Source organism: Caretta caretta, chromosome 25 (assembly GCF_965140235.1).
Source record: "Caretta caretta isolate rCarCar2 chromosome 25, rCarCar1.hap1, whole genome shotgun sequence".
Classification (NCBI taxonomy): Eukaryota; Metazoa; Chordata; order Testudines; family Cheloniidae; genus Caretta; species Caretta caretta.
The window spans coordinates 10,160,105-10,175,789 of NC_134230.1; the positions used below are offsets into that span (position 1 = coordinate 10,160,105).

General features: G+C 47.5%; 2 protein-coding genes across 4 annotated transcripts in view; one reads left to right on the top strand and one right to left on the bottom strand.

Moving 5' to 3' along the window:
• The window catches only part of LOC125627112 (uncharacterized), a 235,686-nt gene that overhangs the window by 165,235 nt on the left and 54,766 nt on the right, over nt 1-15,685 (bottom strand). The window lies entirely within an intron of this gene.
• Nucleotides 1-15,685, top strand: part of LOC142070130 (uncharacterized) — an 83,846-nt gene that overhangs the window by 13,671 nt on the left and 54,490 nt on the right. The window contains exons 7-8 of the mRNA XM_075123347.1: nt 4,329-4,687; nt 7,965-8,424. Coding sequence (XP_074979448.1) covers nt 4,329-4,687; nt 7,965-8,424 — 819 coding nt within the window. The remainder of the gene's footprint in view (nt 1-4,328; nt 4,688-7,964; nt 8,425-15,685) is intronic.

Below are 15,685 nucleotides of genomic sequence, written 5' to 3' on the forward strand. Positions count from 1 at the left end.
CCTCTACAGACCACATCCCCAGCTGAGATTACAGCAATAATGACCACCACTTCAGTAGAAAAGACAAGCACAATTCCTCTTCCTCCCATTACGACACCAGGGAGCACAGCTGGAGCCACCTCCAGTATACTAGAGACGTCCACATCCCCTGTAGAGTCCATGTCTCCAGCAATAACTAGCACCACTGCAACGGAAGAGACAAGGAGACTTCCCCTTTCTGCAAGTTCACTACCTGAAAGCACAGCTGCAGCCACCTCTACCGAAGGAGAAACATCCACCTCTCCTCCAGAGACAACTTCTGCAGCTGAAACTGCAGCAATGACTAGTACGACTACAAGAGAGGGGACAAGCGCAGTACCTCTTTCTACGAGTGCGCTACCTGGGAGCACAGCTATAGCCACCTCTGGTGCTCTGGAGACCTCTTCCCCAAAGGAGACGACAGCAGTAACTGGTTCCACTGCAGTAGGCGAGACAACCACAATTACTCTTCCTACTACTTCACCCTATGAAAGCAAAGTTACAGCCACCTCGAGTATACCAGAGACCTCCACCTCTCCTGTAGAGACCACTTCTGCAGCTAAGACTACAGAAATACCTAGTACCAGCACAGCAGAAGAGACAACCACAGTTCCGTTTCCTACTGCTTCCCTGCCTGGGATTCCTGCTTCCACCACTTCTGTTCTTCAAAAGACCCCCACAGCCCTTCAAGAGACCACTTCCCTAGCTGAGACTGCAGCAAAAGCGAATGCCACTGCACTAGAAGAGACGAGCACAGTTGCCTTTCCTACCACTTCTCTTCCTGGAAGCACAACAGTAGCCTCTTCTCTTATTCGCGAGATCTCCACAGCGGCTCGGGAGTCCACGTCCCTGGCTGAGACGACAGCGATAACTAGTACGACTACAGCAGAAGAGACAACCACGGTTGCGCCTCCCACCACTTCAACCCATGAGAGCACAGCTCTAACCACTTCTACCAGAGCAGAAACATTCACATCTCCTTTACAGACCGGTCCCTCAGAGATGACAGCAGGAACTACTGCTACAGTTGCCTTTCCTACTCCTTCCCCCGTTGAAACAACGACGGCTCTGACTATCACCACACCGGCCCCTGCGGCCACATCCCTCACCGAGACCGCAACTGGAGTCACTTCCATTTTACCGTTGACATCCACGGTTCGTCTTGAGACAAGTTTGTCCTCTGAGCCCACAAGATTTCCCAGCGTCTCTACAGAAGTTGAGACAACCACAGCTGCCCTTCCTGTCACTTATCCCACCGCGACCACAAGTGCAGTCACCTCCTCTTTACGAGAGACAGCCACTGTTCCTGTTTCGGTGACTTCTCCAGCGGAGACCACAGGGACAGTGACTCCCACCACAGCAGGTCCTAAAACATCCACATCTGCTCTGGAGACCAGTTCCTCAGCTGAGATCCCAACAGCTTTGGGCACCACCACAGAACGGGGGACCCTCACAGCATCCCCTGTCACCGCTGTTCTAGCCGAGACTCCTAAAACATCACCCATTGCTACAGCAGCGGAGAGAAGCACAGCGGCTCCAATCACCACCGGCCCTGCTGAGACCACAACAACTTACACCTCCACAACAAGGAAGGGAACAACCACACCTGCCCATTTTACAACTTCCCCAGCTGAGACCACAACCACTTTGGGGGTCCCTATCAGAGGGGCGACAACAGCAGCCGTCTCTGTGACAACCACAACATCGCTTTCACCTACCACAGCTGCTTTGACAAGTAAGGGCATTGTTTTCATCTTGTGTATCCTTTGTAGTTGCAGATTTTGCTTTCCCACCATTTTAAGCAGGAGGGGTCTGGGTTGCCATAGTTTTGAAGTCACATATTAAAAGAAACCATTTTTCTTAGTGTTTATGGAATTAGAATGGAGATATTTTGAGGATAAAAAAATACGAAGGTTTCATGCTACCTAGAGTAATTGGATATTATTTGGGATAGAGGTGGCAACATGTAGACTTTCCATGGGTATAGGAAACAAGGGAGTTATGAACATGAAAGAAAGAATAAGAGAACATATGGGAGAGTCTTATTATAATAATGTTGCCTGCTTAACTGAAGTTAAATTATTTTCTTGAAAGTTATTAATGAACATAAATAAATATAGGAGGAAAGGGGATACAAACTAATAAAAAAGGTATTAAAACAGGAATTCTCTGAATTTTTCTTGATAGTTATTTCCCATTTGCAAAACTATCTTGAAAGACTGAATTGAAAACATTAAGTACTAAGGCCCCAATTCAGTAAAATATTTAGGTCCTGGAGCACGTGCTTAACATTAAGCACAGGACTAAGTTAGTCTCTTTTCAGCAAAGCATTCAAGCAACTGTACAGTCTCACTGAAGTCAGCGACACTGAAAAGTTCAAACTTAAAAAGTTAAAGCCTGAATTCACAAAGGGAGGAGTGGTGGTGTGACGCTCTTCTAGGCCGTTAGAAGATCAGTGTGATTCACGAAGCCTCAGTTAGACACCTTGGCTCCTACACAATGAGTGTGCAGGGATAGGATGAGAGAGAGAGAATGCGTAAGAGTGATTCTATATCTTTTTCATTGGAGCACTGACCCGGAACGTGGGAGATTCAGGACCTCTGCACAAATGATTCTTTTTTATTTTTAATCCACAGTACAACAGTCAGTCTTCCACGTCCCAAGTGAGGACCCAAACCACTGGGCTAAAAGTTATGAGGGAGGACCTCCTCTTCCTCCTCCTCTCCCCCTGAAGCTGTTTTGGGTGAACTGACCTGAGTGGCCTGCTTTGGGAGGCATCCTCAGGTTATTTTACCTCTGCAGTGAATCTCTCCTGCGCTGTATATGTAAATTGTGATACACATAGACAGAAAAAATTCAAACTGGGGAAAAATGTTGGAATGTTTCAGCTAAAACACTGTGTACATTCACAATAAACATATATTATTGATATGCATTTTCTGAGGATTTGCACTCAATATGTTGTATAAGTGCCTATGTAAAATACCTTAATGGTTATACATTTCTCCACACAGATCATGAAATAACTGAAATAAACGACCAGAGGACCGTTAAGCCAGTGGAACAAATTAAAGATAATAATGTCACAACAACACAGACAACTCCTGTGGTTCAAACCACCACCACCACCACGAAAAGTACAGCATTAGAGAGTACCACCAAAGCAGCAGCTCCTGTGATCCCAAACAAACCTGGGACCACAGCAACGTATTTCACAACAGGAGCAGAATCCATCACCGCAGCCCCAGTGACCACTTCCACAGCTGAGACTAAACATGCAGCTACCTCTCCATTAACAGAAACATCCACTTCTGCTCGTCCAACCTCCTCCCTAGGTGAGCCCACATCACAAATTAGCACTTCCACCTCAGAGCCAACCACAATTGCTCTTCCTGCTAGTTCAGCACCTGTTATGACCGTTGCCGCCACATCTGCAACAGCAGAAACGTCCACATCTCCTCTACAGACCAATTTCCCAAGTGAGACTGCAGCATTACTCAGTAACAGGACAGTCGAGGGGACAACCATTGTTGCGCATCCCACCACTTCATTACCTCAGAGCACAGCTGCAGCCAGCTCTGCAAGGGAAGAGACGTCCACATCTCCTCCAGAGACCACTTCTCCAGCGGAGACAACAGCAATAGCTACTAACTCAGTCAAGGACAGAACCACAATTGTCCTCCCAAGCAGTTCACTCTATGGGACCACAGCTGCAGTCACTTCTGCTCCACCAGTGACCTCTACGGGTCCTCTACAGACCACATCCCCAGCTGAGATTACAGCAATAATGACCACCACTTCAGTAGAAAAGACAAGCACAATTCCTCTTCCTCCCATTACGACACCAGGGAGCACAGCTGGAGCCACCTCCAGTATACTAGAGACGTCCACATCCCCTGTAGAGTCCATGTCTCCAGCAATAACTAGCACCACTGCAACGGAAGAGACAAGGAGACTTCCCCTTTCTGCAAGTTCACTACCTGAAAGCACAGCTGCAGCCACCTCTACCGAAGGAGAAACATCCACCTCTCCTCCAGAGACAACTTCTGCAGCTGAAACTGCAGCAATGACTAGTACGACTACAAGAGAGGGGACAAGCGCAGTACCTCTTTCTACGAGTGCGCTACCTGGGAGCACAGCTATAGCCACCTCTGGTGCTCTGGAGACCTCTTCCCCAAAGGAGACGACAGCAGTAACTGGTTCCACTGCAGTAGGCGAGACAACCACAATTACTCTTCCTACTACTTCACCCTATGAAAGCAAAGTTACAGCCACCTCGAGTATACCAGAGACCTCCACCTCTCCTGTAGAGACCACTTCTGCAGCTAAGACTACAGAAATACCTAGTACCAGCACAGCAGAAGAGACAACCACAGTTCCGTTTCCTACTGCTTCCCTGCCTGGGATTCCTGCTTCCACCACTTCTGTTCTTCAAAAGACCCCCACAGCCCTTCAAGAGACCACTTCCCTAGCTGAGACTGCAGCAAAAGCGAATGCCACTGCACTAGAAGAGACGAGCACAGTTGCCTTTCCTACCACTTCTCTTCCTGGAAGCACAACAGTAGCCTCTTCTCTTATTCGCGAGATCTCCACAGCGGCTCGGGAGTCCACGTCCCTGGCTGAGACGACAGCGATAACTAGTACGACTACAGCAGAAGAGACAACCACGGTTGCGCCTCCCACCACTTCAACCCATGAGAGCACAGCTCTAACCACTTCTACCAGAGCAGAAACATTCACATCTCCTTTACAGACCGGTCCCTCAGAGATGACAGCAGGAACTACTGCTACAGTTGCCTTTCCTACTCCTTCCCCCGTTGAAACAACGACGGCTCTGACTATCACCACACCGGCCCCTGCGGCCACATCCCTCACCGAGACCGCAACTGGAGTCACTTCCATTTTACCGTTGACATCCACGGTTCGTCTTGAGACAAGTTTGTCCTCTGAGCCCACAAGATTTCCCAGCGTCTCTACAGAAGTTGAGACAACCACAGCTGCCCTTCCTGTCACTTATCCCACCGCGACCACAAGTGCAGTCACCTCCTCTTTACGAGAGACAGCCACTGTTCCTGTTTCGGTGACTTCTCCAGCGGAGACCACAGGGACAGTGACTCCCACCACAGCAGGTCCTAAAACATCCACATCTGCTCTGGAGACCAGTTCCTCAGCTGAGATCCCAACAGCTTTGGGCACCACCACAGAACGGGGGACCCTCACAGCATCCCCTGTCACCGCTGTTCTAGCCGAGACTCCTAAAACATCACCCATTGCTACAGCAGCGGAGAGAAGCACAGCGGCTCCAATCACCACCGGCCCTGCTGAGACCACAACAACTTACACCTCCACAACAAGGAAGGGAACAACCACACCTGCCCATTTTACAACTTCCCCAGCTGAGACCACAACCACTTTGGGGGTCCCTATCAGAGGGGCGACAACAGCAGCCGTCTCTGTGACAACCACAACATCGCTTTCACCTACCACAGCTGCTTTGACAAGTAAGGGCATTGTTTTCATCTTGTGTATCCTTTGTAGTTGCAGATTTTGCTTTCCCACCATTTTAAGCAGGAGGGGTCTGGGTTGCCATAGTTTTGAAGTCACATATTAAAAGAAACCATTTTTCTTAGTGTTTATGGAATTAGAATGGAGATATTTTGAGGATAAAAAAATACGAAGGTTTCATGCTACCTAGAGTAATTGGATATTATTTGGGATAGAGGTGGCAACATGTAGACTTTCCATGGGTATAGGAAACAAGGGAGTTATGAACATGAAAGAAAGAATAAGAGAACATATGGGAGAGTCTTATTATAATAATGTTGCCTGCTTAACTGAAGTTAAATTATTTTCTTGAAAGTTATTAATGAACATAAATAAATATAGGAGGAAAGGGGATACAAACTAATAAAAAAGGTATTAAAACAGGAATTCTCTGAATTTTTCTTGATAGTTATTTCCCATTTGCAAAACTATCTTGAAAGACTGAATTGGAAACATTAAGTACTAAGGCCCCAATTCAGTAAAATATTTAGGTCCTGGAGCACGTGCTTAACATTAAGCACAGGACTAAGTTAGTCTCTTTTCAGCAAAGCATTCAAGCAACTGTACAGTCTCACTGAAGTCAGCGACACTGAAAAGTTCAAACTTAAAAAGTTAAAGCCTGAATTCACAAAGGGAGGAGTGGTGGTGTGACGCTCTTCTAGGCCGTTAGAAGATCAGTGTGATTCACGAAGCCTCAGTTAGACACCTTGGCTCCTACACAATGAGTGTGCAGGGATAGGATGAGAGAGAGAGAATGCGTAAGAGTGATTCTATATCTTTTTCATTGGAGCACGCACCCGGGACGTGGGAGATTCAGGACCTCTGCACAAATGATTCTTTTTTATTTTTAATCCACAGTACAACAGTCAGTCTTCCACGTCCCAAGTGAGGACCCAAACCACTGGGCTAAAAGTTATGAGGGAGGACCTCCTCTTCCTCCTCCTCTCCCCCTGAAGCTGTTTTGGGTGAACTGACCTGAGTGGCCTGCTTTGGGAGGCATCCTCAGGTTATTTTACCTCTGCAGTGAATCTCTCCTGCGCTGTATATGTAAATTGTGATACACATAGACAGAAAAAATTCAAACTGGGGAAAAATGTTGGAATGTTTCAGCTAAAACACTGTGTACATTCACAATAAACATATATTATTGATATGCATTTTCTGAGGATTTGCACTCAATATGTTGTATAAGTGCCTATGTAAAATACCTTAATGGTTATACATTTCTCCACACAGATCATGAAATAACTGAAATAAACGACCAGAGGACCGTTAAGCCAGTGGAACAAATTAAAGATAATAATGTCACAACAACACAGACAACTCCTGTGGTTCAAACCACCACCACCACCACGAAAAGTACAGCATTAGAGAGTACCACCAAAGCAGCAGCTCCTGTGATCCCAAACAAACCTGGGACCACAGCAACGTATTTCACAACAGGAGCAGAATCCATCACCGCAGCCCCAGTGACCACTTCCACAGCTGAGACTAAACATGCAGCTACCTCTCCATTAACAGAAACATCCACTTCTGCTCGTCCAACCTCCTCCCTAGGTGAGCCCACATCACAAATTAGCACTTCCACCTCAGAGCCAACCACAATTGCTCTTCCTGCTAGTTCAGCACCTGTTATGACCGTTGCCGCCACATCTGCAACAGCAGAAACGTCCACATCTCCTCTACAGACCAATTTCCCAAGTGAGACTGCAGCATTACTCAGTAACAGGACAGTCGAGGGGACAACCATTGTTGCGCATCCCACCACTTCATTACCTCAGAGCACAGCTGCAGCCAGCTCTGCAAGGGAAGAGACGTCCACATCTCCTCCAGAGACCACTTCTCCAGCGGAGACAACAGCAATAGCTACTAACTCAGTCAAGGACAGAACCACAATTGTCCTCCCAAGCAGTTCACTCTATGGGACCACAGCTGCAGTCACTTCTGCTCCACCAGTGACCTCTACGGGTCCTCTACAGACCACATCCCCAGCTGAGATTACAGCAATAATGACCACCACTTCAGTAGAAAAGACAAGCACAATTCCTCTTCCTCCCATTACGACACCAGGGAGCACAGCTGGAGCCACCTCCAGTATACTAGAGACGTCCACATCCCCTGTAGAGTCCATGTCTCCAGCAATAACTAGCACCACTGCAACGGAAGAGACAAGGAGACTTCCCCTTTCTGCAAGTTCACTACCTGAAAGCACAGCTGCAGCCACCTCTACCGAAGGAGAAACATCCACCTCTCCTCCAGAGACAACTTCTGCAGCTGAAACTGCAGCAATGACTAGTACGACTACAAGAGAGGGGACAAGCGCAGTACCTCTTTCTACGAGTGCGCTACCTGGGAGCACAGCTATAGCCACCTCTGGTGCTCTGGAGACCTCTTCCCCAAAGGAGACGACAGCAGTAACTGGTTCCACTGCAGTAGGCGAGACAACCACAATTACTCTTCCTACTACTTCACCCTATGAAAGCAAAGTTACAGCCACCTCGAGTATACCAGAGACCTCCACCTCTCCTGTAGAGACCACTTCTGCAGCTAAGACTACAGAAATACCTAGTACCAGCACAGCAGAAGAGACAACCACAGTTCCGTTTCCTACTGCTTCCCTGCCTGGGATTCCTGCTTCCACCACTTCTGTTCTTCAAAAGACCCCCACAGCCCTTCAAGAGACCACTTCCCTAGCTGAGACTGCAGCAAAAGCGAATGCCACTGCACTAGAAGAGACGAGCACAGTTGCCTTTCCTACCACTTCTCTTCCTGGAAGCACAACAGTAGCCTCTTCTCTTATTCGCGAGATCTCCACAGCGGCTCGGGAGTCCACGTCCCTGGCTGAGACGACAGCGATAACTAGTACGACTACAGCAGAAGAGACAACCACGGTTGCGCCTCCCACCACTTCAACCCATGAGAGCACAGCTCTAACCACTTCTACCAGAGCAGAAACATTCACATCTCCTTTACAGACCGGTCCCTCAGAGATGACAGCAGGAACTACTGCTACAGTTGCCTTTCCTACTCCTTCCCCCGTTGAAACAACGACGGCTCTGACTATCACCACACCGGCCCCTGCGGCCACATCCCTCACCGAGACCGCAACTGGAGTCACTTCCATTTTACCGTTGACATCCACGGTTCGTCTTGAGACAAGTTTGTCCTCTGAGCCCACAAGATTTCCCAGCGTCTCTACAGAAGTTGAGACAACCACAGCTGCCCTTCCTGTCACTTATCCCACCGCGACCACAAGTGCAGTCACCTCCTCTTTACGAGAGACAGCCACTGTTCCTGTTTCGGTGACTTCTCCAGCGGAGACCACAGGGACAGTGACTCCCACCACAGCAGGTCCTAAAACATCCACATCTGCTCTGGAGACCAGTTCCTCAGCTGAGATCCCAACAGCTTTGGGCACCACCACAGAACAGGGGACCCTCACAGCATCCCCTGTCACCGCTGTTCTAGCCGAGACTCCTAAAACATCACCCATTGCTACAGCAGCGGAGAGAAGCACAGCGGCTCCAATCACCACCGGCCCTGCTGAGACCACAACAACTTACACCTCCACAACAAGGAAGGGAACAACCACACCTGCCCATTTTACAACTTCCCCAGCTGAGACCACAACCACTTTGGGGGTCCCTATCAGAGGGGCGACAACAGCAGCCGTCTCTGTGACAACCACAACATCGCTTTCACCTACCACAGCTGCTTTGACAAGTAAGGGCATTGTTTTCATCTTGTGTATCCTTTGTAGTTGCAGATTTTGCTTTCCCACCATTTTAAGCAGGAGGGGTCTGGGTTGCCATAGTTTTGAAGTCACATATTAAAAGAAACCATTTTTCTTAGTGTTTATGGAATTAGAATGGAGATATTTTGAGGATAAAAAAATACGAAGGTTTCATGCTACCTAGAGTAATTGGATATTATTTGGGATAGAGGTGGCAACATGTAGACTTTCCATGGGTATAGGAAACAAGGGAGTTATGAACATGAAAGAAAGAATAAGAGAACATATGGGAGAGTCTTATTATAATAATGTTGCCTGCTTAACTGAAGTTAAATTATTTTCTTGAAAGTTATTAATGAACATAAATAAATATAGGAGGAAAGGGGATACAAACTAATAAAAAAGGTATTAAAACAGGAATTCTCTGAATTTTTCTTGATAGTTATTTCCCATTTGCAAAACTATCTTGAAAGACTGAATTGGAAACATTAAGTACTAAGGCCCCAATTCAGTAAAATATTTAGGTCCTGGAGCACGTGCTTAACATTAAGCACAGGACTAAGTTAGTCTCTTTTCAGCAAAGCATTCAAGCAACTGTACAGTCTCACTGAAGTCAGCGACACTGAAAAGTTCAAACTTAAAAAGTTAAAGCCTGAATTCACAAAGGGAGGAGTGGTGGTGTGACGCTCTTCTAGGCCGTTAGAAGATCAGTGTGATTCACGAAGCCTCAGTTAGACACCTTGGCTCCTACACAATGAGTGTGCAGGGATAGGATGAGAGAGAGAGAATGCGTAAGAGTGATTCTATATCTTTTTCATTGGAGCACTGACCCGGAACGTGGGAGATTCAGGACCTCTGCACAAATGATTCTTTTTTATTTTTAATCCACAGTACAACAGTCAGTCTTCCACGTCCCAAGTGAGGACCCAAACCACTGGGCTAAAAGTTATGAGGGAGGACCTCCTCTTCCTCCTCCTCTCCCCCTGAAGCTGTTTTGGGTGAACTGACCTGAGTGGCCTGCTTTGGGAGGCATCCTCAGGTTATTTTACCTCTGCAGTGAATCTCTCCTGCGCTGTATATGTAAATTGTGATACACATAGACAGAAAAAATTCAAACTGGGGAAAAATGTTGGAATGTTTCAGCTAAAACACTGTGTACATTCACAATAAACATATATTATTGATATGCATTTTCTGAGGATTTGCACTCAATATGTTGTATAAGTGCCTATGTAAAATACCTTAATGGTTATACATTTCTCCACACAGATCATGAAATAACTGAAATAAACGACCAGAGGACCGTTAAGCCAGTGGAACAAATTAAAGATAATAATGTCACAACAACACAGACAACTCCTGTGGTTCAAACCACCACCACCACCACGAAAAGTACAGCATTAGAGAGTACCACCAAAGCAGCAGCTCCTGTGATCCCAAACAAACCTGGGACCACAGCAACGTATTTCACAACAGGAGCAGAATCCATCACCGCAGCCCCAGTGACCACTTCCACAGCTGAGACTAAACATGCAGCTACCTCTCCATTAACAGAAACATCCACTTCTGCTCGTCCAACCTCCTCCCTAGGTGAGCCCACATCACAAATTAGCACTTCCACCTCAGAGCCAACCACAATTGCTCTTCCTGCTAGTTCAGCACCTGTTATGACCGTTGCCGCCACATCTGCAACAGCAGAAACGTCCACATCTCCTCTACAGACCAATTTCCCAAGTGAGACTGCAGCATTACTCAGTAACAGGACAGTCGAGGGGACAACCATTGTTGCGCATCCCACCACTTCATTACCTCAGAGCACAGCTGCAGCCAGCTCTGCAAGGGAAGAGACGTCCACATCTCCTCCAGAGACCACTTCTCCAGCGGAGACAACAGCAATAGCTACTAACTCAGTCAAGGACAGAACCACAATTGTCCTCCCAAGCAGTTCACTCTATGGGACCACAGCTGCAGTCACTTCTGCTCCACCAGTGACCTCTACGGGTCCTCTACAGACCACATCCCCAGCTGAGATTACAGCAATAATGACCACCACTTCAGTAGAAAAGACAAGCACAATTCCTCTTCCTCCCATTACGACACCAGGGAGCACAGCTGGAGCCACCTCCAGTATACTAGAGACGTCCACATCCCCTGTAGAGTCCATGTCTCCAGCAATAACTAGCACCACTGCAACGGAAGAGACAAGGAGACTTCCCCTTTCTGCAAGTTCACTACCTGAAAGCACAGCTGCAGCCACCTCTACCGAAGGAGAAACATCCACCTCTCCTCCAGAGACAACTTCTGCAGCTGAAACTGCAGCAATGACTAGTACGACTACAAGAGAGGGGACAAGCGCAGTACCTCTTTCTACGAGTGCGCTACCTGGGAGCACAGCTATAGCCACCTCTGGTGCTCTGGAGACCTCTTCCCCAAAGGAGACGACAGCAGTAACTGGTTCCACTGCAGTAGGCGAGACAACCACAATTACTCTTCCTACTACTTCACCCTATGAAAGCAAAGTTACAGCCACCTCGAGTATACCAGAGACCTCCACCTCTCCTGTAGAGACCACTTCTGCAGCTAAGACTACAGAAATACCTAGTACCAGCACAGCAGAAGAGACAACCACAGTTCCGTTTCCTACTGCTTCCCTGCCTGGGATTCCTGCTTCCACCACTTCTGTTCTTCAAAAGACCCCCACAGCCCTTCAAGAGACCACTTCCCTAGCTGAGACTGCAGCAAAAGCGAATGCCACTGCACTAGAAGAGACGAGCACAGTTGCCTTTCCTACCACTTCTCTTCCTGGAAGCACAACAGTAGCCTCTTCTCTTATTCGCGAGATCTCCACAGCGGCTCGGGAGTCCACGTCCCTGGCTGAGACGACAGCGATAACTAGTACGACTACAGCAGAAGAGACAACCACGGTTGCACCTCCCACCACTTCAACCCATGAGAGCACAGCTCTAACCACTTCTACCAGAGCAGAAACATTCACATCTCCTTTACAGACCGGTCCCTCAGAGATGACAGCAGGAACTACTGCTACAGTTGCCTTTCCTACTCCTTCCCCCGTTGAAACAACGACGGCTCTGACTATCACCACACCGGCCCCTGCGGCCACATCCCTCACCGAGACCGCAACTGGAGTCACTTCCATTTTACCGTTGACATCCACGGTTCGTCTTGAGACAAGTTTGTCCTCTGAGCCCACAAGATTTCCCAGCGTCTCTACAGAAGTTGAGACAACCACAGCTGCCCTTCCTGTCACTTATCCCACCGCGACCACAAGTGCAGTCACCTCCTCTTTACGAGAGACAGCCACTGTTCCTGTTTCGGTGACTTCTCCAGCGGAGACCACAGGGACAGTGACTCCCACCACAGCAGGTCCTAAAACATCCACATCTGCTCTGGAGACCAGTTCCTCAGCTGAGATCCCAACAGCTTTGGGCACCACCACAGAACAGGGGACCCTCACAGCATCCCCTGTCACCGCTGTTCTAGCCGAGACTCCTAAAACATCACCCATTGCTACAGCAGCGGAGAGAAGCACAGCGGCTCCAATCACCACCGGCCCTGCTGAGACCACAACAACTTACACCTCCACAACAAGGAAGGGAACAACCACACCTGCCCATTTTACAACTTCCCCAGCTGAGACCACAACCACTTTGGGGGTCCCTATCAGAGGGGCGACAACAGCAGCCGTCTCTGTGACAACCACAACATCGCTTTCACCTACCACAGCTGCTTTGACAAGTAAGGGCATTGTTTTCATCTTGTGTATCCTTTGTAGTTGCAGATTTTGCTTTCCCACCATTTTAAGCAGGAGGGGTCTGGGTTGCCATAGTTTTGAAGTCACATATTAAAAGAAACCATTTTTCTTAGTGTTTATGGAATTAGAATGGAGATATTTTGAGGATAAAAAAATACGAAGGTTTCATGCTACCTAGAGTAATTGGATATTATTTGGGATAGAGGTGGCAACATGTAGACTTTCCATGGGTATAGGAAACAAGGGAGTTATGAACATGAAAGAAAGAATAAGAGAACATATGGGAGAGTCTTATTATAATAATGTTGCCTGCTTAATTGAAGTTAAATGATTTTCTTGAAAGTTATTAATGAACATAAATAAATATAGGAGGAAAGGGGATACAAACTAATAAAAAAAGGTATTAAAACAGGAATTCTCTGAATTTTTCTTGATAGTTATTTCCCATTTGCAAAACTATCTTGAAAGCCTGAATTGGAAACATTAAGTACTAAGGCCCCAATTCAGTAAAATATTTAGGTCCTGGAGCACGTGCTTAACATTAAGCACAGGACTAAGTTAGTCTCTTTTCAGCAAAGCATTCAAGCAACTGTACAGTCTCACTGAAGTCAGCGGCACTGAAAAGTTCAAACTTAAAAAGTTAAAGCCTGAATTCACAAAGGGAGGTGTGGTGGTGTGACGCTCTTCTAGGCCGTTAGAAGATCAGTGTGATTCACGAAGCCTCAGTTAGACACCTCGGCTCCTACAGAATGAGTGTGCAGGGATAGGATGAGAGAGAGAGAATGCGTAAGAGTGATTCTATATCTGTTTCATTAGAGCACGCACCCGGGACGTGGGAGATTCAGGACCCCTGCACAAATGATTCTTTTATTGTTTATCCACAGTAAAACAGTCAGTCTTCCACGTCCCAAGTGAAGACCCAAACCACTGGGCTAAAAGTTATGAGGGAGGACCTCCTCTTCCTCCTCCTCTCCCCCTGAAGCTGTTTTGGGTGAACTGACCTGAGTGGCCTGCTCTGGGAGGCATCCTCAGGATATTTTACCTCTGCAGTGAATCTTTCCTGCATTCTATATGTAAATTGTGATAAACATAGAAAAAATTCACAACTGGGGAAAAATGTTGGAGTGTTGAAGCTAAAACACTGTGTATATTCACAATGACCATATATGATTGATATGCATATTCTGTGGATTTGCACTCAATATGTGGAATAAGTCCCCGATGTAAAATACCTTAATGGTTATACATTTCTCCACACAGATCGTGAAATAACTGAAATAATCTACCAGAGGACCATTAAGCCAATGGAACAAAATAAAGAAAATAATGTCACAACTACACAGACAACTCCTGTGGTTCAAACCACCACCACCACCACGAAAAGTACAGCATTAGAGAGTACCACCAAAGCAGCAGCTCCTGTGATCCCAAACAGACCTGGGACCACAGCAACGTATTTCACAACAGGAGCAGAATCCATCACCGCAGCCCCAGTGACCACTTCCACAGCTGAGACAAAACATGCAGCTACCTCTCCATTAACAGAAACATCCACTTCTGCTCGTCCAACCTCCTCCCTAGCTGAGCCCACATCACAAATTAGCACTTCCACCTCAGAGCCAACCACAATTGCTCTTCCTGCTAGTTCAGCATCTGTTATGACCGTTGCCGCCACCTCTGCAACAGCAGAAACGTCCACATCTCCTCTACAGACCAATTTCCCAAGTGAGACTGCAGCATTACTCAGTAACAGGACAGTCGAGGGGACAACCATTGTTGCGCATCCCACCACTTCACTACCGCAGAGCACAGCTGCAGCCAGCTCTGCGAGGGAAGAGACGTCCACATCTCCTCCAGAGACCACTTCTCCAGCGGAGACAACAGCAATAGCTACTAACTCACTCAAGGGCAGAACCACAATTGTCCTCCCAAGCAGTTCACTCTATGGGACCACAGCTGCAGTCACTTCTGCTCCACCAGTGACCTCTACGGGTCCTCTACAGACCACATCCCCAGCTGAGATTACAGCAATAATGACCACCACTTCAGTAGAAAAGACAAGCACAATTCCTCTTCCTCTCATTACGACACCAGGGAGCACAGCTGGAGCCACCTCCAGTATTCTAGAGACGTCCACATCCCCTGTAGAGTCCATGTCTCCAGCAATAACTAGCACCACTGCAACGGAAGAGACAAGGAGACTTCCCCTTTCTGCAAGTTCACTTCCTGAAAGCACAGCTGCAGCCACCTCTACCGAAGGAGAAACATCCACCTCTCCTCCAGAGACAACTTCTGCAGCTGAAACTGCAGCAATGACTAGTACGACTACAAGAGAGGGGACAAGCGCAGTACCTCTTTCTACGAGTGCGCTACCTGGGAGCACAGCTAGAGCCACCTCTGGTGCTCTGGAGACCTCTTCCCCAAAGGAGACGACAGCAGTAACTGGTTCCACTGCAGTAGGCGAGACAACCACAATTACTCTTCCTACTACTTCACCCTATGAAAGCAAAGTTACAGCCACCTCGAGTATACCAGAGACCTCCACCTCTCCTGTAGAGACCACTTCTGCAGCTAAGACTACAGAAATACCTAGTACCAGCACAGCAGAAGAGACAACC